General features: G+C 37.8%; 1 protein-coding gene across 7 annotated transcripts in view; it reads left to right on the forward strand.

Moving 5' to 3' along the window:
• DOCK9 (dedicator of cytokinesis 9) overlaps positions 1–25,874 on the forward strand; it is a 339,621-nt gene that overhangs the window by 101,230 nt on the left and 212,517 nt on the right. For all 7 annotated transcript variants that reach the window (XM_067536846.1, XM_067536847.1, XM_067536848.1 and 4 more), the window contains exons 2-5: positions 5,667–5,783; positions 13,041–13,130; positions 14,692–14,774; positions 18,588–18,657. In XM_067536846.1, coding sequence (XP_067392947.1) covers positions 5,667–5,783; positions 13,041–13,130; positions 14,692–14,774; positions 18,588–18,657 — 360 coding nt within the window. The remainder of the gene's footprint in view (positions 1–5,666; positions 5,784–13,040; positions 13,131–14,691; positions 14,775–18,587; positions 18,658–25,874) is intronic.

The raw sequence follows: 25,874 nt of genomic DNA on the forward strand, positions 1-25,874 counted from the left end.
TTTTAGGGCAGAGTCCATGAGGAATAGTAGAAAGAGCTCTGAGCTTCAGTGGGACCACCCCACCTGGTACTGCCCATGTGCCTGCCACCACATTACTACTACCCATACCAGCAACAGCCTTATTGATCCCGTGGGGTATACAGTTTTATTCCAGGAAGCCTGCTTCATTGATTGTCACAAAGGCTAGATCACCCTTCCCAGAGAGACAAATCAAGCCACCTCAGTTGAGCCAGTTAGTTCAGCCACATCTTCTTGAGAGGCAGGATGAAAAGAGTGAAAGGGAACATCATTTTCCTGAGGAACAGCGTCCAGTCCTTGTTGAAATGTGCTCATTCTTCCTGACAAGGCTGTGAATTCACTTACAGTGACCTGATGAGTTTAAGGTTTTCTAGCTCTGATTAAATGCATGGTGGAAACACACAGAAGTGTTCCAAGGTAAACTGCCCAAATTCTTAGGCATTCTTTGTCCTTCATGACAGGAAGACTTGCCAAATCTATTCAATGAGGGTCTACTAGAGCCTGCAAGAGCCATCTGGCAAATCTTCACCTCCATCCTGGCCATGTCAAAAAGAGCAGACGGAGATACAGGCCTCAGCTAAAGCGTTTAAGTATTTCTACTCGCATCCTACAGGGTTCTCTCATAATGGTATCAATAAGTAAGAGATCAAAGCAGCAGGGGCCTCCTAAGTCCACACAGAGAAAAGGACCCCCAAAAATTGTTGAGTTCTTTGTCTGCAATGTGTATTCTTCAGCAAGTCTCTAGATGAGTGGCTATCTATCAAATATGATTTTTTTTTTAAAATTAGGACAAAGTGTTTCAATTCATAGAAAAACTGCTCAAGAAGCAACAGCAGCAGTTGAAATCCATAATGAGAGAGGGAAAAGTAACTGCCTATACTTTGCAGATTACACTGGACGCATGTGACGATACAGCATATGCAATGGCCCCTACAGTAGCTACAAGGAGGTTGTAATGGCTTCAGTCCTCTGGAATCCCCAGGGCATTTCAGGCAATCATCATGCAGTGGAGCATTGTTAGGCTCCAAGTCAGCAACATTTTACCTTCCACAGGAGAGATACTGAACAATAACATGGCTTGTTGATCAACTTCAAGTTCACCTAAGAACATCAGTGAAAACTGTCTGACTCTTGGGACTCATGGCTTCAAGCACTTATGTCAAAACACGCCAGCCTTTACCTACACTCTATGCAAGGTGGTTGATATCACTGTATCTATGCAGCAGACCACTGCATGGACATGATGGTCAAGAAGTCCTCTTCTTATTAAACTGGGTGGAAAGACCCTTTTCTGACATGGAATGGAGTACATTTCTTCACATTTCTGCCTATGGGACTCTAGTAATAGATGTCTTCATGCAGGCCTGGGGAGCTCATCTAGATCACTTTCAGTTTCATGGCCTATGGTCCCACCAGAAAGCTCATCTCCACATACACATCCTAGAGCACAGGGACATCTGCCTGGCAAGCAAGGCATTCCCACCGCTTTTTCATGGATTCACAGATGTTGCTGACTGACAACATCATGCATTATGCACAGGCAAGAGGGAGAAAAATCATCCCCACTGTCAGGAAGCCATATGATTATGGAATTGGTTCCTCCAGAACTAAATCACACTGGTGGCTCTGCACCTTTCTGGGCTTTAGAACACCTTTGTAGATTAGCTCAGCAGGCAATTCTCTGACAAGTATAAATGATCTTTCAAAGACTCAGTTCTGTGAAACACTTTTTTAAAATGGGGATTTATAAAAGTAGATCTGCTTGCAACAGACCAGAACGACTAGTGTCTGACGTTCTGTTTTAGCTGGGTTTCAAGGCTCAGGCTCCATGACAGATGCCTTCCAATCCCCTTGGGGTTGATATATGCCTTTCCACCAATCCCAATTAGGATGCGGGGAACATGATTGTTATTCCCAGTATGTGCCAGGCAGTTCTGGTATTTGGATCCCATGGAACTTTCAGTATAGCCACTGATCACCTTATCTTCTCTGTCCAACATAGTCTTCCAGAGTAATGGTCAGATCCTGTAGCCAGACCCAGACTGTTTGCACCTGATAGCCTAGATTGTGGTATACACATACCCACAGAAGTTATCCAAGTGAGTCTCAAGCTGTATAAAGACATGTTATCAGTTAACTTGGGTAGATGGATGTAGCTATGTTATAGCTCATTCCACAAGGACTGTGCTGCAGTCATTATTTAAGTAGAATTCCTGTTAGCTACCTTGAAGCAACTAGACAACTGGATGTTTGTCCACACAGATTCCACTCTTAGTGACTGTCACTCAAAGAACCACACTTACTGTAGGATAGGTAATTGTTGGATATTAAGGGTCACAGTAACAAAGGCACATAGAGAAGTCACATCTTTTTGCTTTTATTACCACATGCAATTAAAACTGGAAAAAAAATGTTCTTTCCTTTTTGCTGGAGGAGCACCAAATATTTAACTTAAGCCAAAATTTTTGGTCCATGTCTAATTCGATAGTAAGCAATCAAATCTTCTTGTTGTTTTTTGTTTTGTTTTTAAATCACTCCTGGATTTAGGTTTAAACTTGGCACTGTGTTTAAACTTAAGGTGGTTCATAACTGCTAGACTATTAACTCCTTAAATAGGGGATAGAATTTTAACTCCAGCAGCACTGGCAGGAGTTATGAGCATTTATTTTTCATTATGAGCTTTTAACTGTAACAAACCCAGCCTACACACAACTAGAATTTACTTTTCGAATCCACTTTTATACATAAGTGTTTTGTAATCACTGTGTGGATCAGAGTATTTGGTAAGCACATATGCTAGAGTGGGAGAGGGAGCAACCATTATAGTTAAGGCTGTGTGAATACTTTGATTCTAATCCCCCATTTTCAACTGGTCATTGTATATAATAATTAAAACATTTCCCCTAATTTTTAAATTAAAATCTCCCTTCTATACTGCATGTGCAATCTTTTCCTATTGTTTTGGTCTTGTTGTACTAAGCATAGTGTGTTGTACAAATAACATATTAGAATTTGCTTTTCTTTTCTATGGCATCCTTCCAATGTATTTATAAATAATTGCTTTTTCTTTTTCTGTTGACTAAATATACCCAATTCATGTAATCTCTCCTAATAAGTCTTATTTTCCAAACTTATCATTTTGTTGTCCTTTTGAACTCCCCCCAATATTCTAATATTTACTTACCAGGAATGTTACCATGTGGTAGATATTAGAAGATTTGAAGTTATTTCTGAGTAATTTATAATAAGCATGTGAACACTAGTAACCTTTCCTGGATAAAGCCGTCCAAGTACAGAGCTTTATTATCAAAATTTGACTGGTCTGCTCCATTCTTGGAAGAAAAAACAACTTTAAGATGTCTTCTGCCATGATTGATTAACATTTACTTTTTAAAAATAGATTAAACACTTTTAACAAAAATAATCACTTCATAGATTTAGTATTGTAAATAGTAGGATATAGGATTTTAAGTGGTTATTAGATGAAGAAAAAAATTAGAGAAATAGATGAGTCCCATCTTATGCAGCTGATTTTTCAGGAAGAACCAGATTCTAGGATCTGAACTGATACTGAGTAGCAGTTTATTTCCAGATTAGTTCCATTGTCCCCAGTGGATCTAATCAAGGAGTGAATTACTGACCACATGCAGTAAGCACTAGCAAATGAAAGTCTGCTGTCCGCTGGTGTAGAAAAGCTTTCGGTATTGTCATTAAGGTCTCCATTGTTGGTATGTTATAATATTATGGTAAATCAGTTTAACCAAAGCAAGGAAATCTTAAATCTCAATCCAAATTTAACATTATTTTCCAGAATCTGAGATGACATTTAACATTTTCTAGGTTATCTGATAGCACAGAAGACTTTTAAAAATATAAACAGCATAGTGTTCTTCACATTTCAGCAAGACAGACTGAAACAACTTAACATCAACAGAGATGCTAATTTACAGATTTCATGTAAATGAAGTATTAACATGTGTTTTAATACTATTCAGACTTTTCCAAGTAGGAATCAGATGCGGAAGTACCCTGATTATTAGAGCCTAATCTTCATGATTATTCTAAAAACCTCCATTTGACCTAAAACACCTAGTTAAACTAATAAAAAAATAAGGGCTTATCTACATTGTGAAATTGACCGGCATAGCTAAGGCTAGCTATGCTGGTATAACTCTCTTGTGTGGATGCTCCATTCTGAAACAAAAATGACTTTATTCCAGTGTAGTGTCTACATGGGGTGGGGCTGGGATATGTGTTATGTGAGCATAACTATAGCAGAATAAGTATTTTGCTATAGCTGTGCAGCTCAATTTCTCCATGTGGAGAAGCTGTTAATTATGAACACTTAATGGTCACATTGAATTCTAACTTACTTCAAAAAACAAAACAAAACCCTCAAGATAGATTCTCTATAATAGACATACTGTATTACTAGGCAAAGTGTCTGTAGCTCTAACCAAACCTGTGGACTTGGCAAAAACTGCATGTGTGCCCCTCAAGCTACATGTGATTCTAAGGGGATGTCTTCACTGCAATGCTAACTTGGGTGATTGGCATCTGGATTAACCTAGCCTGGATAGAGCATCCCCTGCAAAGTCCTAATTTCTGCCAGATGTGTGGCTGTGTTCATACCAGTGCTATACTTACCTATGTGAGATGCTAGAACTTCTAGGACGATATCCCAGGTCTCTCTGCAGTGTCCTACACTAGGTTGCTTTATGAATTCTTTTGCTATGTTATTTCTGTGGCCCTATATGGAAGTGTGCTTAGTTAGCAAACTCATTAAGTAATCCACTCAGGTGTTGTCTGATTGTCTGATTTCATGTAAATCTATTAAAATTTTGGGTCTTAATTTACCTCATCCAGAGGCCCACCCGAACCTTGGTGTCAGCATCTGACTAGCTAGCATTGCACTGGGAGGCTTACTTCCCATATTGCATCACTGCAAGTACTGTGGAAGTACAGTAGAAATGTAGCAGGCTGTGTTCAATGTGGGGTTTAAATGCTGAACTGCTGTATTTAGACTGCAGGAGTCTTCCAGTGCAAAAGAAGGGAGTAGGAACAGTGAAAGAAAATATGGTCCAGGAAAATTGTGTATAGACATTGAAGGAGTATCAGCACCCATGTTGATTAGCTTGCGTCCACATAGCAAAGCAGGTGTGTTAGCTGCCCAGGTTAAAGCAGAACTCAGGCTCAAGCCTATACCCCCCCAATGGTGCCACCTAGATGAGATTTAAAGCACCACTAAAGCCAGAGCAGAGGTTTTTGTGTGTTTGGTAGCCAAGTTAAGGGCAACATCTGGGTTAGAGCCCAGTGAAAACATACCCTAAATGAGTATTGCTACAATGCGTGTTGCTTTAGTTTCTACTCTGTCCTCCTCTACTTTTCCAGACACTTTTTGTGTCTTACCTCTTAACACAACTCAGTATATTTGTGTAACTGTCAGTCATTTCATTTCAACTGTATTGTGTAATGTAATTTCTTTCTAAAAAAATCCTATTTTTGAATGCTGCACGTTTTTGTGATGCTAGCTGAAGTCTCAGTTATGTGTCAAGTAGCTTTTTATATAGCAATTTTAGACAAATAAAAGAGAACACAACTGTAATTTTTCACAATGTATTTGAGTATCTTTTCTGTTCATTTTATAGGCAAAACCAAAGCTAATTGAGCCAATAGACTACGAAAATGTCATTGTTCAGAAGAAAACACAAATTTTAAATGATGCATTACGTGAGATGTTACTTTTCCCTTACGATGACTTTCAGGTAATTATTTAACTTCTATTTCACTAAATTTTATTAGTAGTGTTACAGACATGAGATACTGTAGTAGATGAATGAAAAACTATTAAGTACAGTATTAAATTTCTAAACCTAAGGATCCTTCTATCAGCTGAGTCCTTGAATAGTCATAATTTTTTTGGTCTCTATTTTGCCTGATTGTTCTAGTGGAGCTTAAAGAAGTACTGACCCAACGCTGTCATTCTTTCAAGATATAGAAGGTTCCACTTCTTCAACTCAGCCAGCTTGCTTCCAGCTTGAGACAGTTGGTCAGACAGTGGCAGCCCTTACTGCTTTTTAAAACTTTTCCATACCTTCAATTTTGTTCATGTACCTGCTGGATTAGGTGCTGTCCACTAGACCCAACAATCATGATTGGCTTAAAAAGGGTAACTTAAATAAAATTTGTTAGTCATTTGCTGTCCGGTTTTTTACTCTTTAGGGTACAGTACAGTCACCTTTTCAAGATTTTTCTCCACACCAATGAAGGATATAAACTTTTTTTCGATGAAAGCTGTTATTCTCATCTAATCACGAGGCTCCAGGGGTTTAGGCTTTTAAGAAAAAATACCAAATATTGTGGCTTTTACTGATAAATGCAAAGTAATGCACACTGGAAAACATAATCCCAACTATACATATAAAATGATAGGGGTCTAAATTGTCTGTTGCCACTCAAGAAAGAGATCTTGGAGTCACTGTGGAGAATTCTCTGCAAACATCTACTCATCTGTACTCTGCAAACATCTACTACAGCAGCACTCAAAAAAGCTAACAGAATGTTGGGAATCATTAGGAAAGGGATAGATAATAAGGCAAAAAATATCATATTGCCTCTGTATAAATCCATGGTACACTCTCTTCTTGAATACTGTGTGCAGATCTGGTTGCCCCATCTCAAAAAAGATATATTGGAATTGGAAAAGGTATAGAAAATGGCAACACAAATGGTTAGGGGTATGGAACAGCTTCCATATGAAGAGAGATTAATAAGACTGGGACTTTTCAGCTTGGAAAAGAGACGACTAAGGGGGGATATGATACAGTTCGATAAAATCATGACTGGTGTGGACAAAGTAAACTCATAACACAAGAACTAGGGGTCACCAAATGAAATTAATAGGTAGCAGGCTTAAAACAAACAAAAGGAAGTATTTCTTCACACAATGCACAGTCAACCTGTGGAACTCTTTGCCAGAGTATGTTGTGAAGGTCAAGATTATAATAGGGTTCAAAAAAGAGCTAGATAAGTTCATGGAGGATAGGTCCATCAATGGCTATTAGCCAGGATAGGCAGGGATGTAAAACCATACTGTTTGCCAGAAGCTGGGAATGGGCAATGGGATGGATCATTTAATTACCTGTTCTATTCATTCCCTCTGAAATACCTGGCATGGGCCACTGTCAGAAGACCGGATACTGGGCATTGTTCTGATGCATTATGGCCATTGTTGTGTACAGTACATGGAGATTCTCTTTTGTAAGAGAAACCAGGTACTACAGTGAAAGGCATTGCAGAGACCTAGATATGAATAATGTTTCACCTATATAATTTTTTTCTTTAAATTTCATTAGTTTTGTGTAGAGAGCATAGTATTCAATAAATGTTTTCTGGAAATAAAACCATATACATAACTAAAGAAAAAGAATGGTGACTTCCAAAAGCCTCCACCCATATTATGATCCTGCAGTCTAAGGTTTTTTTGTACTGTGAGTGGATTTATGGTTGTTCTATGCTGAAGTATTTGGTCTTTTATAAGAAGCTTTTACATAAATATTTTACTTCAGTGTGTATAGTCACCAGCCATGGAATACTGTTCTCTCTTCATATGAAACTATTAATTGTATTACATTTAGGGAAAAGAACTGCCAATCAAATAGCTGAAAATAAACTTATTTTCTACAGTCAAATTTGGCATCTCTTAACATTTCAGATTAACATGGAAAAAAATCAAGCTTTATTTTTTCATCCAAACCCTCTCCTCTTACAACTTTTGGCATTAATAAGAATGCTATTAATCTTTTCATGAACACTTGTAACTTGGGGAGGTCATTTTTGGCCGCCTTCTCATTCTACCATTGCATGCAGGCCATATCTGGAGCTTGCTGTTTCTTCCTCCACGACGTTTCTAAGAGTAGGGTTGGAGGTGATAAACAAAAGTAATATAGCATTGGTGAAACCTCTGTGGAGTATTTCATCCGGTTGCAATATCCACACTTTAAAAAGTATGCTGAAGAATTGGAACTACAAAAATGATTAGAGGTCTGGAAAAAAGTCTTCCAGTGAGAGTTAATGAGCTCAATCTGCTAAATTTATCAGAGAGAAGGATAAAAGATTGTGATAATTGTAAGTTAGAGTTAAATTGGAAGGAAGATCGTACTTTAACAATCAGTATGATCAACCACTGGAACTACTTACCAAGAGAAGTGGTAAATTAATAATCCCTGAGACTCCTTGTATTAAGTTTTGGAATCTTTCTAAAAAAGATGCACTAGTTCAACCACAAGTTACTGTTTGATATTCATTTATGCAGTAAGGAAGAATGATTCCCTTTGTTGCAAGAATTACTAGGTGAAATTGTAAGGGCTATGCCGTGGTGGAGGTTAAAATAGAATTGTCATATTGGTCCCTTAGCCTGAAGATCTGTGCAGGACATTAAACTTTTCTGTGTCCTGATTATCTTGTGGTCTTCACTGCAGCTTCCTCTTCTCTCGCCTCGCTAGAAGCCACATCTCTCTCATCCAGAAGTGACAGTTAAAATTACCATGTCTCTGGCTGTGTGTAGCCTTCCACAATCCATTTTTAAAAATCCTTTCATGAGTTTGCCCGTTTCCCATGCCATGACATTTTAAACTTGTCCTAGTCTTCAGTGCCATAGACAACTCATTCTGTCCCTATTTATCCAACTTAGTCTCTTATCGCATCACTTTTTTTGTGCATAAGCAAGACATGTTGGTGAGTCCAAGATGCCAGAATGTGACATGTAGTTAGTCTTGTCTTCGGTAGGAAGAAAAACATCTTCTGCTAGATATAATCCCCACTCTACAGTGGTGCTGAGTCTCTTGCAAAAGACTAATGTACCCTATAATAAATGTTTAGTTATTACAGATAAAATAAAATTACCTAATTTACCTAATAATCTTATTTAATATTGCCCACATTCCAAACCTTCAATATACGGACATTTTCCAAGTAGTTTCAAACAGATTACAGCATAACTGCAAACACACACAAACACTTGTAACTATGTATCTGATTTGCAATAATTTTCAACACTTTCCACCTTAAATTGTTGATCTCTGTGTGTAAAATGGGAGTTTAAAATGAAGTTAGATTTTTGATGAAAAATTGCACCCATTTTGCTCTGCCCAGCAATCTGAAAGTTATTCATAAGATAATCATTATTCTATATCATGAAAATTAGTTTTAATTGCCATATTTGAGCTTCCTGTTGGTGGTGGTTGACTTAATTAAAAGTGATGTCATTTGAAATTAATATGTCTGGGAACTCAAAGTCAGACTGAATACATCTGTATTGTACTCAAATACTGTTTGTTTAAATGTTTTTAATGTTAAATTTTAACCAACATGAAAGCTGAATGGATTTTTTTTTAGTATGAGATCTCATACTTCAAAAATACCTTACTCCACTTCCTCCCCCCATAGCTGCCACCAGGCGCAAACTCCTAAATGCCAGTTGTATTTATTTAAAAAATTTAAACTCGAATACAAGAAATAATTGAGTTCATTGGCTTTTAATAGAAAACTCCATCCATTTTTCTATTTGCCTCTTGCAATGTGATAGTATATCTTTAATTTCCTTGATAGTCATATGCTGCTTGAAGGCAGTGAATGAATTCTTTGTGTCAGTCTTCACTGCAGAGTTGTGAGGGAGATTCCACACCTGAGCTATTCTTAAGTGACAAATCTGAGGAATTGTCCCAGATACAGGTGTCAGTAGAGGAGGTTTTGGAATAAATTAATACATTGAACAGTAATAAGTCACAAATACCAGATATGGTATTTACCCAAGAGTTCTGAAGGAACTCAAATATGGAATTGCAGAACTACTTAGTGGTATGTAACCTATTGCTTAAGTCAGCCTCTGTACCAAATGACTGCAGGATAGCTAATGTAACGCCAATTTTTAAGAGACATTCCAGAGGGCAATTATAAGCTGGTTAACCGAACTTCAGGACCAGGCAAATTGGTTGAAACTATAGTATAAAGAACAGAATTATCAGATACAGTTGAACACGATGTGTTGGGGAAGAGGCAACATGGATTTTGTAAAGGGAAATTATGCCTCATTAATCTATTAGATTTCCTTGATGGGGGTCAACAAACATCTGGACAAGGGTGATCCAGTGGATATAGTGTACTTGAACTTTCAGAAAACATTGGACAGAGTCCCTCACTAAAGACTCTTAAGCAAAGTAAACAGTCATGGGATAAGAGGGAAGGTCCTCTCCTGGATCAGTAAGGTTAAAAGATAGGAAACAAAGGATAGGAATAAACAGTCAGTTTTCATAGTGGAGAGAGATGAATAGTGGGATCCCCCAAAGATCTATACTGGGACCAGTGCTGTTCAACATATTCATAAATGATCTGGGAAAAGGTGTTAACAGGGAGGTGGCAAAGTTTGCAGACGTTACAATATTAATAGTATTTAAATCCAGAACTGTCTGCAGAGTTACAAAAAGATCTCCCAAAACCAGGTGACTGGGCAAGAAAATAGATGAAATTCAATGTTGATAAACACAAAATGATGCACCTTGAGAAACATAATCCCAACTGTAATGACAAAATGATGGGGTCTAAATTTGCTGTTGCTACTCAAGAAAGATCTTAGAGTTATCATGGATAGTTCTCTGAAAACATCCACTTACTGTGCAGCGGCGGTCAAAAAAAGCTAACAATGTTAGTAACCATTAGGAAAGGGATAGATAATAAGACAGAAAATATCATAATATCACAATATAAATCTATGGTACTCCCACAGCTTGAATACTGTGTGCAGTTCTGGTTGCCTGTTGGGTTCAGTGTCTGAGCCCAGCAGTGCCAGCCACTGGTGAGAGTCTGTGGGGCTGGCGGTAGGGGAACCCAGGCCCTCCCTGCTCCACTGAGTTCCAACCCAGTGCCCTGAGAGGCAGGTTGGATATGCGGCCTGGGGTGGACATCTCCCAAGTCTGCTCTCTGGGTCACTTCCTACCACAGCCTCTCCCCCTTCAAAGTTACAGCAGAGTCTGCTTATGGACTCACCAAGTAGGGGGGTTCTCCCTGGCAGCTATCTGGGAGCTCTTCCCCACCAGTCACACCTTGCTTTTCCCAGTCTCCATGGGGGCTTTTGGTGGCTTGACAGTGGGGCCTGGTCCAGGCAATGTGGGGGTCCTGCAGTCTGTCTGCAGGAGGAAACAGCATAGGACTGCTCCCTTGGTCTGACTGACCTGGACCTCTCCCTTTTGAGCTCTCCTTCAATTGGGAGCATGCCCAGCAGGTGTGGCTGGATGGGGCCTATTGGGCCAAGAATTGCCTGTTAACCTTGGTTCCCCAGTGGGGGGCTTATACACACATCACATCACCTGATCACTACAACAATATATTAGAATTGGAAAAAGTACAGAGAAAGGCAACAAAAATATTAAGGGTATGGACCAGCTTCTGTCTGAGGAGAGATTAAAAGACTGGGACTGTTCAGTTTAGCAACAAAATGACTAGGGGGGGAATATGATAGTCTATAAAATCATTAATGGTGTGGAGAAACTGAATAAGGAAGTGTTATTTGTCCCTTCACATAACCCATGAAACTGGGATTACCCAATGGAATTAATGGACAGCAGGTTTTAAATAAACAGAAGTGCTTCATCATACAACACATAGTCAACCTTTGGAACCCGTTGGCAGGGGATGATGCCAAAAGCATCACTGGCTTAAAAAAAGAATTAGATAAGTTTATGGAGGATATGTCCATCAATGGCTATTATCCAAGATGGTCAGGGACACAGCCCCATGCTCTCGATGTCCCTAAGCCTCTGATTGCCGGAAACTGGGACTGGATGGCAGGGAATGGGTCACTCGATAATTGCCATGTTCTGTTAATTCCCTCTGAAGTATATGACACTGGCTACTGTGGGAAGACAGATTACTGGGCTAGATAGACTATTGGTTTGACCCAGTATGTAAGCCCAGTATAAAATACATATATTTTTCCCCCCTCCCCCCCCAATAAATTGTTTTAGGCTGTTCTGCAAACTATTCTTTTGTTTTTTTGCAAAGTCCAAATTTTGGCTGTAATAGTTGTATCAGTATGTCTGTAGCATTAACACGGTGCATTTAACATCTCTTAGAAACCGCTTAAAATTTGTCTCATCTATAACGCTTCCAGAACTATGGGACTGATCCAAAGCCCACAGAAGTAAATGGAACATTTTCAATGGGCTTTGCATTTGGCTTATATTATTCTCAATTTCTTTAAAACCAAAACTTAAACAAAGTCAGTAAAACTACAAACACACAAAAAAATGCAACCCATGTTCAGGCTGCAAATTATACTGTACTTTAAACAATTGCAATATCAATCAATTCCTATCTACACTTATTTAATTACTTAATGCTAATGGATAAAAAAAATCAAATACTGCTCTTTCATATAGGTTTTAAGACAGTTCTGTCTGCCATATTATTCTTGTACAGATTCTTTGCTCTTTTTTAAAAGGTGCTGTGGATGGTTAGATTCAACTTCAGAATTTAAGTCAGGGTTGGAGACTAGAGATCAGCTTGAGATGCTCTGTGGTGATACAGTGTAGCAGTACCTCTTTCATTCTGCTTTTTTGTTCTCCAGAATCTAAGCTTTCATTTAAAAAAAAAAAAAAAAAAGTCTTATCTAGTTATGGTTACTGAGAGCACTTCAAAAAAACCATGAAATCATATGTAAATGTGTATCTGCATTTGCAGAATCCAAAAAAACGACTGAGGCATTAAGCGCCTAATTCATCTTAGTTGGTACTAAGTCAGATTCCCAGAGACAATACTTTAAATATCAACTTTATTAGCAATTTCACTGCTTCAGGACATTTTAGGGGTATATTGGTATAAACATGCTTTATTGTTCAGGGAATTTTATCTTTCATGCTTCAACTAATTTTATCAATATAATTCAGAATGATGGGAACTGGAATTCATTACCTTTTACTTGCCTTTTATTTGATTGAAGGTCTCAGACTAAATTTTGTCATTAACAGACAGCATTATTGAAACGTCAGGGTCGATATATATGCTCTACTGTTCCTGAAAACGCAGAAAAAGAAGCTCAAAGCCTGTTTGTAACTGAGGTAACTACAAGCATACAGTTTAGCTGTCTACTTGCTTTCGTAGATTAAATTTCAATAGAGCTGAAAACATTTACCAGACTCTTATCGACATCTAGTTAATAAAGCATATAGGAGGAGCCCCAAATGGGGTCAAAGACAGAAATCCAATGATCCCTTTCTCAGCTGCTGGAAATGAGGGGTTATGTCCTAGATTTTACTTGAGAGAAAACTTTCATATCATATATGGCTAATAGGAGTCTGAAACTTCTTACCCTGTCTCCTTTCTTGGCTCTTTTGGGTTGTTGGAAATTTCAAGGATTTCTGGTTAGTGTTGCTGCTTCAGTATAACATTGGGAACAACTATGGAGCCGACCAGAGTCTGGTTAATTTCGTTCTATTGCTGACGCCTTTCACCTATTGAACAGAAAAAACTTTCTATTAATCACTGGCAAGACCAGTTTTCAAGTATTTATATTGCAGTAAAATTGTCAGTAATTGTACTGTTTTAGGAACAAATTCAGGGCGCAGACAAGCTTTCCTTTGTGTTTTGTCGCCAAGGCCTGAACATTTTGGGTCTGTCTTCACTTTATATCTTTTGTGCTTTGCAAATGAGACTTGTGTATGGATTATGTCACTCTAGAGTATATATGGAGGCAGCGTGGTATGCACGAGTTAAATCATGAATTTTAACATCTTACTTATGCACACTTAAACAATAATTGCCTAGTAAATGTTGACTTGGTATTTGCTAAGTATGTATACAGATGCATTGGAAATATGATGGAATATATTTGCGTGTGTGTTCATGTGATGTTTAAAAGCTTCAAGTATTGTATAATATTGTCTCTTGCAACATACTTGAAAGTTTTTTATGCTACTTCTCTTAAAGCCAAGATAAATAGGTCTGTTTGTTACAGCAACAAGGGTGTAGTAAAATGATACTTCCTGTGATCTAGTCCAGAACAGAATGACATAATTGCTTTTCAACAGCTGCAAGCATGCAGCTCAGATTCAAAACATTCTTGTGGTTGGGTTAAAAATATAAAATTGAATACTTACAAACGTGACTTTAGATTTTAGTTGTTCCAGAGAGAAAGTACTAAATTGATCCTGCTATTTTGATAGTATGTCTATATTTTTAGGCTAAATATACTGAAGACATTTTATCATATTGTTTCCACCTACAGTTAGCTTCCTTGCTTCTCAGGAAGTTGGAGGGGATGTTTTTATTTCAGACGACAACTAGTCTATCATTTTCTGGATTTATAAGTTCCTTATGCTTTTAACATTTGCTACCAGCCATAGTTCATTTGACATAGGCACGCTTTCATTTGTTCAGCTTCTGAATCTGAACATTGACCATACTGGTAAGATACACTTAATGTTTAACAAAAGAAATAAAATGTGACATTCACAGAATAAATATTTATAATGAATTCAAACTTGCAGTGCTTCACAGGTAAAACTATATAATGCTTCACAAACAGCTGTAATATAGGAGAGCACTATGTGTATTTAGGTAATGCTTTCATCTAAACTTACTTAACTTGATGTATTCTGACATTTGTTTCTGTGGAAATAGTGCATCAAAACCTACAACTCAGACTGGCATGTTGTTAATTATAAATATGAAGACTACTCAGGAGAGTTTCGACAGCTTCCAAAGTGAGTAAATTGTCTGGTACTGTTATAGATTTTGAAGTTGCAGAAAAATTTCATATATATATATCTATATATATATATATATATAGATATATATATGACATATTAAGTCAAACAAAAGTTATTTCATGTAATGTAGAACCTCGGATCTAGACTACCAATGTTTGGTACTCTGTACTGTACCCTGACATTTTCAGGGTGGAATTCATATTGGTTAATTTTGTTTAGCCCTTTGAAAATTAAAAAAAAAAAGTTGTTGAAGTGTTATCTGAAAAACTATCATAATAAAGCTGCCCTTGGTAATTTGGCATAACCAGAAGAACAACTTGATTATTGATAAATATGAAAATAAAATTGATAATTAAAATATGGTAAAAGTTGATTTAAGCTACTATGGCAATATACAGTATTTTCAGTATTGATGGCAGCTTTGACAGCTTTGCACAAGTTTGGGGGCAGACAAGTAAAGAAGTATTGATGAAAGACTAGGATTTTGTCTTTTTCCATCTTTGAAGTAGGCACACATATTTTATGGGATGCAGGTTTAAAGTAGAGAGATCAATTCAAGTAAAGAAGTATTGATGAAAGACTAGGATTTTGTCTTTTTCCATCTTTGAAGTAGACACACATATTTTATGGGATGCAGGTTTAAAGTAGAGAGATCAATTCCTCTTTCTGATACTGCTTGTGAAGCTCTCACAGATGTTGCATGCCTCACAGGTCCTGAACCATTTAAAAGCAGTTAACTTATGAGGCCACATACCTATGTCATCTACGTATGAGAATAATAATCTTCTGTAAACTGCACCTAAATTCTACAACAAGAATCTTTTTCTGAAGTGGTCCAGTGCTGAATTATTTGAGAAACATGTTACTTCAAGTAGATAATTCAATAAAAAACCCTCCATTTTTAACTATAAAAATGAATAAAAAACTTGAACAGTTTATTTTGTTACTCTTATTTTTTTTGCTGACCCAGTACTTTCAGCATGCCACAGGTTTTTTGGATTTTTTTGTATTGCCAACACCACAACTAAGTTGTAGAAGTTGTCAGAGGGAAGCTTATGACAAATGGGAAGATATGAAAGGTGATTCAGGTTTTTGTCACTCATGGGTTACTGTTGGCATTGTTGAAAGGATCCTTTTTCTTTCTATTGTTTGGGCACAGGTGGATGTGGCTTGAATGTTTTATTTTTATTAAATTTTATGTTTTGTGGGGCATAAACTGCTAGTTCTTCTATCTCTGCAATCCTTGACATAACCAACCAACAGCCATCTTTGCCCTTTCCCATTTCCGTCCCACTATCTGTTGCTCTAGGTAAAAACAGTGCAAAAGCGCATGAGCTGAATGTTCCCTCTAAAATAATCAGTGAAATCATGCAATATTTTTTACATTTAAAATTTTGCTATTAGACCTTAGAGTTAACACATTGAGATGAATAAGAGAATTCGTTTCCCTAGCAGGTGATTTTTATTTGTTGGCAAGACTGTCTACTGAGTGCTTCACTAAGTACTAAATTGGCTCAAATTTTGAATGTTTTCTGTGAAAACATAAGAGCTAAAGGTTTTTTTTTAAGAGAAAAAAGGTTCAGTTCAAAACTGAGCCCAAAATTCTCAGTGTCCTCTTTTAATTTAGCAAATAATTTAAAAATTAATGCCTCTGGACAAATGATTATGTATGGGCCCTGATAATGTATCAGAATTATCCTTCTTCCCAAGTCTAGGCCTGTTTTGTACTGCAAATCCACTTTATTCATCTTTTTTTTTTTTAATCCTACTTATATGGCTTCAACCACTCTTCATGTATCCCAGGTAGCTTTTCTGTTTCCTTTTTTAGTTCTCTTCCCATCACATTTCCTTCTAGCATTGTCTTTTTTCAGATGTTGCCTTTAATTACATTCCTAAATATTTAATCTTGAATTAATTAAATGTGATCAGTATAATCATCTTCACAATATTTCACATCACTGGTATTTTTAATCCCTAGTATTGTTCATATTGATTGATAATTTCAATTTGAAGGCCTCCAACCTCTTAAATCTGTGCTCAAAACTTTATTTATTTTTCCTGCAACAAATTGAATTGTCAGATGACAGATAATTTATTCTTCCTTTTTTTTCTATTAAGTGCTATTGTATGAAAATTTGTTGAATGTTTCTTGCATGGTTTCCCTAGGGGATTTCCAAAAAGGCGACTCAAACCAAGGATAGCTTATGGCACAATGGCTGCAAATTTATGTTGTTTTGTATTAAATAAATAAATGAAGAATGAGAATGAATTGAACTTTTGCAGCAAAGGGTAGCAGTAGCTGCTTTGCCTAGCCAGAATTCTGTTCTTCTGATTGGCAAATCCTGAGGTGAAAACTTCTGACTGGCCCTAGAAACCATATGACCCTCCTAACTTTGGACATGTGGTTTGTGCTAAATTGTGCTGCATCCTCAGAGAGGGTTAGAGCTGCCTCTGAGACAGACTCAGGCAGTCTCATCTCCAGCAGTCTTAGTCCCAGCTGCACATGGAATCCCACAATTCTGGAAAATATGTATCTCAGTTTTGGGGTAACTGCACCTTTGACCCCCCTTCATTGTTTGCTCTACGAATGCGTGTTCAGGTTTCAGGCCTTTAGCCTTCACCTCTTTCTGGACAGGGACCCATGTCCTCTGACTCCAGACTGGAGTTTTTGGCTTCAGTTTCCCCCACAAGCCAATCTGCCTAAAGGCCCTGAGTATGTTTAAACTCAGTCTTTATAACTGAAGTTCATTCTTTGTCTCTTGCCTCTACTCTGGGATTGGCTTGAACCAATATATGCAAACCCCACCCTGGGGAATGGTACTTTTCTGGAGCTGTTTACGATCTTGGGGACTGTAATAATCACCCTGCACTGATTTTAGTTCCTGGAGGAGCTGTAGGTAACCCTCCCCCCATTGAATTGCATACAGTCCTTGGCCCACAATGGTACATAAAACATTCATAAATTTAATACAGTATGGTCCCTAAAGGTATTGCATGCATATCTGTCACAATATACTCCTCCACACCTGCTGTCCTGACCTTAACAACTGAATAAATGTATTCTACCCCCATCCACTAAAGGCTATGGCTATGTCTAGAATGACTGTGGCAAATTCACCGCTGTCAGATTGATTTGTCTGGATCGATTGAGTGGAGGTGGAGACCTGCTCAATTGACCCGGAAAGCGACACTATTAATTCACCTCTGCCAAATGGAGTAACACTGCGTGGATAGGAGTGTATTTCCCGTCAGTCAGTGAACTGAAGATACTGCAGAAGGAGTTAGTTAAGTAGGAGTTAGGAAGTCGACAAATTTGGCGGCAAGTGTAGACATAGGCTATGACTGTCCCCAAATTGCAACACAACATAGTGGAACTTGTGAAAACTCAAATGTAGTTCTTGTTTGACCCAAACTAAAATGATTAATCGGTATAACATACATTCAGCAATTAAATTCAAATACGGTATCCCAAAGATAAGGACGGACCTGCTTGTCTCGAGTCCTCCTCTCCCAGGATAGGAGGATAGAAGGAAAAATTGCAGTGAAGTGGGAGGAGAGCACTCACTTCTCCACAGTTCAATCTAAGGGCTGCTTTCCCCAGGCCAGTAAGAAGTCTGTGCAGAGGCCAGAAGATGCAACAGTTGGAAACGGCTTAGATGAACTGTATTCCACCAAGGAGTACAAGTTACTGCTTATTAATAGTGTGATTTATATTTTCCTTTCAGAATAATTATAGAAGCTTGGATACTGAATGATCATGTAAGTGATCACAAAATATCTGAGTATTAAATTTTCTTTCTTCTTTAGCAAAGGGACCAAACTAGAGAAACTTCCAGTTCATGTATATGAAGTTGATGAAGAAGCAGATAAAGATGAGGTGAGGAGATGTTAATCTTTCTATTCTTTCTATTTTTTCTATTCAGTAATTTAATGTTTTTCTATTCTGTAACATTATTTCATTAAAAATAGTCACATAAATTTTCATATCAAATAAAAATAGAGGTTTAATTGGACAGTCACTTTAGTTTGGAGTTTGAAAGTGAAAAATGTATAGGTACACTGGATGCTGGTTTTTAACCAGTCTTGTGTTCCTAATATCTGTCATATCCGTGGAGGAGAAATTCTGATAGCAGAAAGCATGGGTTTGTATTGAAGGTGAGGGGATTATAATTGGTGAGGGCTGGTTTACACACAAACTTGCACCTAAATAACTAAACTGTTTTTAATTCACAGAGTTTGCTTTCATGCAAGTCTATGTGTGGACACTCATTTCAGAATAAATGTTCCATTTCAGTTTAATTTACAACTGAAGCAAAGTGAGAATAGAACAATTTTATTCCAATATAAGAACATCCACACATAGCCTTGCACCAGAATAACAAAAAATATGATTAAAAACTATTTAGTTAGTTTGGTGTAAGTTTGTGTGTAGACCAGCCCTGAGAAGGTCAGAGAAAGCAGAAACTAATAAAAAATGGCGGAAACCTTTTTACTTATTTTCTTTCCAATCCTCTATTCCCTGAGAACAATGATTTCAGCAGTACCAACTGGTTTAAAGGTCTCAAACTTCAAAAAATGTTTTTAAAGCAGCGTAAACTCTTTCTGTTGTCTGTGTATGCTACATAGTTTTTACCGTGGTATATTTTAGAACAAAGAGATTGAATGTTGAGGCTGATGCCTTCTTGTTTCATAAATACATCAACTTTCTTCTACCACTGCAAAAGCCTTCAAGTAAGCTAACACATTTTTGTATTTCTTATCATATAATTACCACTGATAGTAATGCTTAATACTTATAGTGCTTTTCAATCTCCAGAATAGTCACCATAACTAGTTAATTAATTTTGTGTAAAATAGAATCAGTTCTCTTTAATTGTCCTGCTTGATTGATGCATTAATCCAAGCAGAGTGGTTCAGAGGATAGGACACTGGATGAGAAGTCAGAAGATTTAAGTTCCATTCCTGCTTTGCCACTGACTTGCTGTGTGACCTAGGACAAGTCACTTTACTTATCTGTGCCCAAGATTCCCCATCTGTAAAATGGGAATAATATTTTTTTAGAGTTCTTTGAGATGAGAAAAGACCTAAATATTATTATTACTGCAATCTAGCATTTCTGACATCATAGGTCATCACCACAAAAGCTGTTTAGATATCATTAAATGAATCAGGTGGAGAAATAGCCTGAGTGTGAAGACCACTAAGAAAAAAATAAACTTTGTTGCAGTAGTGACAGTGTCTCCTAATAAAGTTAACCAGGTATAGGAAAAATACCACAACTCAAATACTGTAGGGTAATAACATTTCTAATGGCAATCAGTATGGAAGATATCTGTTTATATATAAATGCTTCTTCAAACAGTAATAATTGGGGGTGGGGGGAAATCCAGAAAAAATAACTTCAGTGAGCACATAAAAAAAGTGTCAGATAAACAACTTCATGGATAAAACTGATCAAATAGAGCAGGAAGTTTTTCTTCTTTCAAACAGTAAAATAGGCTTTTAGTAGGTAAAAAAAGCTGCTTTATGTCTAAAAATCATTTTACAGAGAATGTATAAAACAAAGTTATTAAGTTAGCAGATAATGCAAAAATTGAAGGAAGAGCAAACAAGGAACAGCTCCATCAAATCTGAAAAGAAAATACTGTTTGATGTAGGTGAATTTTAAAATCAGACTGTGAGTGAGGAAAGAAGTTAGGGAATAGGTGATTGTTGGAACAATAATCTGTTCAGGAGCAGGGTTTGGATCTTATTGTGGAAAAATGACTGAAAACATAAACCCTAGCATGCAACAACAATACAAATGGGGAAATGATCCTATAATCTGTAGGAAACAGGAAGTAAATTTTCAATGCAAAGGCATTTTGCTGTTGGCCAGGAATTTTGCCTTCCTTTGAATGAACAGATGGTGCAGTGTAAAAGTGCGTTTGCTTTTCACCTCTGGATACTTGAGTTCAAACTCTCTTGTTCAATAGTGGAATAGATGAACACAAAATAATTCAGTTTTGTACCACAAAAACATCACACCATTCAGCAGAATTGGCAAAGTCAGCTCAACAGAGGCCTGGAACTGGAAAAACAGGGTCATCTTAGGTCACGATTTAGACCTGGTCTACACTGAAAAGTTAGGTCAACCCAGCAGCATTGCTCCGAGGTATGAAAAATCCACCTCCCTAACTGGCATAGTAAAGATGACCCTATAACCTCTGGTGTAGACAGTGCTAGGTTGATGGAAGAATTCTTTTTTTGACCTAGCTACCAAACCTCAAGGAGGTGGATTACCTGTGCTGATGATAGAATACTTCCCGTTGGCATAGGTGGTGTTTGCACTGAAGTGCTTCAGTGACGCAGCTATGCAGCAGTATCATTTCAAATGTAGACAAGCCCTTAGCTACCCCTTCTCCTTTAATTCCAGGGAAAGGAGGGAGCTTATGGTTGGAAACAGTATTCCCCAGGTATCTTTTAGTCTTATTGAGGTATTTATAACATATTAGTGTTGAGATATCTCAGTACTTTTCAGAGATATGGGCAGGGAATTGCCCGATTTTGAAGTACCCTACTTATAGGACCTTAAAAGCTACTTGGCGTTCCATAGGAGAAACATATTTGACAAGTTCTAGTTTCCATAAAGCCACACTGACTGGCAGTTATGTGTTTACAGATTTAAGATTTAATTGTGCAGCCCTCTGTGAACATTTTTGTGGCACTTGACACATGTATAGGCTGCTGCTAGTCAGAATAAATATGCATTTTAATGGTGCCTTTTAAAGATTAATTGTTCTATTTTAGTCTCTTGTGCTAAACAATGTTAATTATCTACTGGAGAACATTTCAATACAAACCTCCATCCCATGCACACTTGATAGCTGGTTTGTTACTTCTTGATATCCTAATATGTTACCAAGAGTATTTTCCTCCTCTCTTCGCATGTCTAGAAGCAGGAAATTACTACTCCTAGTCCTCATTCATTCATTGCTTCTTTTGTCCTACCGGAATGGATTACCTGTGTGGTGCTACACTTGAAGACGACTCAGGCTTCAGCTAGCAGTGACCTACTTAACAGTGCTGCTTGTATGGGGCATGTTACATTTGTGATCCTTAGAATGTTCTGCTTTAAAATCAATTTCTGGGTGCAATTCAAGGTTTTGGTTTTAAACCCAAAAGCCTTTTACAGCTTGGATTCTGTGTGTCTGAGGTACCTCATCTCTTGTGTTACACCGGGACAGCTGAGGTCACCTGGGACACTCAAGTTTACAGTCCTCCAGCTTTGTCTATTTGAAGAATTGCAACGCATTCTCAGATGCATCCTCCCTGGTTTGGGCCACTGTGAAAACAAATCAGGCCCATGCTCCTGGGTCTCCTGTGCCTCCACAACTTCCCAGTCCACTTCTGGTATTCGTTTAAGTTCTGGGTCATAATCTTCCAAGCAATTAATGGATCAAGCCCCATCTACGTTTAAAACTGTATTTTGATCTATGACTCCTTAAGGTAGCTATGCTCCTCTGTCTTGGACTTTGATCTGTATTGTTCCAAAGTGTGTGGAAGCTCATCCTTGGTGGAGGGAATCCAGCTATAGCATGAATTTCCAGAGAAGGTAAGTAAATCCATGGTTTGACCATCTTTAGGAAATGCTGCACAACTTTCTTTCTCTTCTACAAAGTCTTTCCAGCATAACAAAAGTGACATTTACAACACTGACATACACTCCCTCTTCCCAAAACAATAATAAAATTAGATCTTAAACTAAATTTAAAAAATAATTCCTACCCAATCAGAGTTTCTATACCCTGAAAAGGGGAAAGAATCAGAGGATTCATGAAGTCCACTAAGGATTTAACTATTGATTTTATGTGAAAGATGTTCAGATACAATGGTAATGGGCAACAGTATGAAATTCTAAAATAGAGAGTTGAAGATGATGATGTGATAATTGGGCTACAGATTTACACTAATTGTAAGCTCAATTGTAAAAAGTATATCAAAGTTCGTAAGGTGTTACAATAATTTATAACAAATGTTGATGGAAAGTAGGTCAAATTGCTTTCAGTAAAGAATGTTATAAAAAGTTGTAAGAGAACCAGACAGAGACTAAATTTGTCCAGACCAAAAAAGGCCACTTTGGTATGATTCAAGACCTATGTTGAATTCATGTTTGGTAAAAACAGAAGATGTGAAACCAGAAATTAACCAATTGTGAGTCAGATATTAGGCCTAATTGGTGAACAAAATAATGAAGGGATGGGCTATTCTGTCCATCATTCCCCGTTTGGATCCTTAAAGAAAGAGACCTTTAGGGGGGAAAATATGGAAGACCAGAAGGAGGCTACTGGAGCAAGCTTCACCATCCTAGCTGCCAACTGCACCATTTCCTAGGACCCTAGGCTTTTGTCATTCTAATCCTGAGATATGTCCTGACCAGACTGGGCCAGAGAGAGGGATCCAGATCACATCACCACTTCTACTGGCTCCAGCTGATTCCCAAACATCATTTGGGTTGAAATAAGATCAGATTTAAAGAGCAGCAGCAACAACAATATCTGTAGCCCAATCAGCACACAGATGTCGCCCATGTGACATCCCTTGGGCCATACAGGTAACATATATATTGTGTGGATGCGGCCACAATGATAAATAGGTTGAGAACCACTGCTCTAGCCCATTTCCACTATCTTTCTTTCTTTTACCCAAAAGGACCATCCTTGATACCATCTGCGACTGTCAAACAAGCATTTTTTTCATCTAAAACTCTTAGTTAAATGGAAAGGAAACATGAAAGATTGTTAAAATGAAAGCCTTATATAACCCTTCCGTGCCCAGAGTAGCCACCTGAAAATGCCAAGGTGAGGGCAGGCTGTAAAAGGAGAGCAGATTCTCCCGGCGCTGGTGGGTGACACTGAAGTGAGACTTTCCAACCAACCACAAACTGTGCTTCTTATTCCCCAAACCAGTTATCTAGAAGCCAGTACACAAATACACACAGCCCCCTTTACTGCATTTCAGTCTCCGGCTCCCAATCAGCCACTAGGTCCAGTAAAGAGACCAGTTATTTAAACTATGCTCTTTACCAAAAGGTTTCTTCTGACCCCAAAGGGTCAGCCACAGTACCAGATCAATATAAGTTTGGATCTTACCGAAAATGCCACACTGCCAGCCAATCCTTTAGTAAATTAAAATAAAGGTCTATTATAAAAAGAAAGAAACAAACTATAAGAGAAATGTTAAAGGATTAAAGCAATCAGATACATACAAATGATTTGAAAGTCCATATATATCAGGTTTCAAGAAGAATTGTGGAGTTTGCAGGCTTGTATAGTCCCTTGGGTATACATACAGTACCTGGATGAGTCTCAGTCCTTTGTTTCACAGCTTCGGTTGCAAATGATTTGATCCAGAGGTAAATAGGTGGCTGAAGGCTGAACCCGACTTGAAGACCAAATGGATCCCGGGCTTCTGCCTTTTATGTCCTCTGGCCCTTGCCATGCTGCTTGTGGAATTTCACAGGAACCAAAATGGAGTCCAGAGTCACATGAGCAGTCCTGGTGACTCATCAGGTGTATCCCTGGCTTCTCCCCCTGGGCCCTTTGCACCTGTGAATCTCTTAATGGGTCATTAAGCAGGCTATTGTTCTGCAGCCATCCTGTCTGGTGTGACACAGACACAGCACAATTTGAAATACAGATATATCAAACATATCCATAACTTCCATTACACACACAACACACAAACATCATAATCATACTTAGCACATGATAGCCTTTCTAACAGTACCTGACATGGCATATCTTACATGAATTACTATGATTTTGACATACTGATGTCAAACAATATACTAAATGCCCGCCCCCTCCCCCATTCAGCCAGCATGACACCTTACTTAAAGCATTTGAAATGTAAAGTATTACCTGGTTTTCCTTCTTCTCTTTATCTTTAATAAAAGGTTTAAAAAACTTTCTAATGGTGTGTTAGCCATAGTACTAAGCAGACTGAGTTTTCTATATACCAAACTCTGGACCTTGTTTAACACTGTTGAATATTGGACTGTGACTGGGTTATGACAACACCTTTGGCCCTCTTATTCTATCTAAATGAATGCAACAGCTCTTGGTCCTAGAACTTGCTGTTTCTCCTTTGATCCAAAAGATCCCAAACTTGTTGATCTTCAAGGTAAAGAGCAAAACTCATCTATTTATCCAATCTGTTTCTGAGGGCAATGGTGTGGAGGTGCTTGAGTTACAAGATAGTTGATTTTTGTGGGATAAGGAGTATTTTACCCTCTATGACTTTGAATCAACATATCTTTATTTATAAAATGTGTTATAAATGTATGGTTTTGTGAGTAGAGTTTTCATTTAGATGGATATTATAAACTAAAAATATGGAATGAAAATAATTAGCTATCACCTCAATGAAATGAACATGATAGGGGAAGTGATCTGTTTCTGTTTGCAGCTGCTGCAGTTTAGTTGGAGACAGCTTCCTGCAAGGTTGGGCTAAAAGGGCAGCATCGCATCAGCTTATACTGTGAAAGCTGTATCTTCACAGTAGAAATACTTAAAATGAAAACCTCAAATATGTGAGAAATTTTTAATGTAAATATGCTCCTGATTTTTTTTTTCTTTTGTCCGCTGAAGGAGTAAAAATTTTAAATTGTCAATTTAATGGAAAACAGCACTCAAGTTTTGATTTGTTGGACATTAAACACTCACCAGATTATGAACATAGGTATTACATAGGCTCATAGACTTTAAGATCAGAAGGGCCCATTGTGGTCATCTAGTCTGACCACCTGCTCTTGGAAAGCTACTTCTAACCTAACCCACTCCTGCATTAGACTCATAACATCTGGCTGAGTTACTGAAGTCCTTAAAACATATTTTAAAGACTTCAAGTTACAGAGAGTCCACTATTTACTCCAGTGTAAACTGTACCCATGATCCGTGTCCATGCTGCAAAGGAAGGCAAAATATCTGCTGGCTCTCTGCCAATCTGACCAGGGGGAATATTTCTTCCCGACCCCAATACGGTGATCATTTAAACCTGAGCATGTGGGTAAGACCCACCAGACAGATAATTTGGGGAAAGAATTCTCTGTAG

The sequence above is a fragment of the Emydura macquarii genome, unplaced genomic scaffold (genome assembly GCF_026122565.2).
Source record: "Emydura macquarii macquarii isolate MOO-44397 ecotype Brisbane River unplaced genomic scaffold, CSIRO-AGI_Emac_v2 contig_3671, whole genome shotgun sequence".
In the NCBI taxonomy this organism is placed as follows: Eukaryota; Metazoa; Chordata; order Testudines; family Chelidae; genus Emydura; species Emydura macquarii.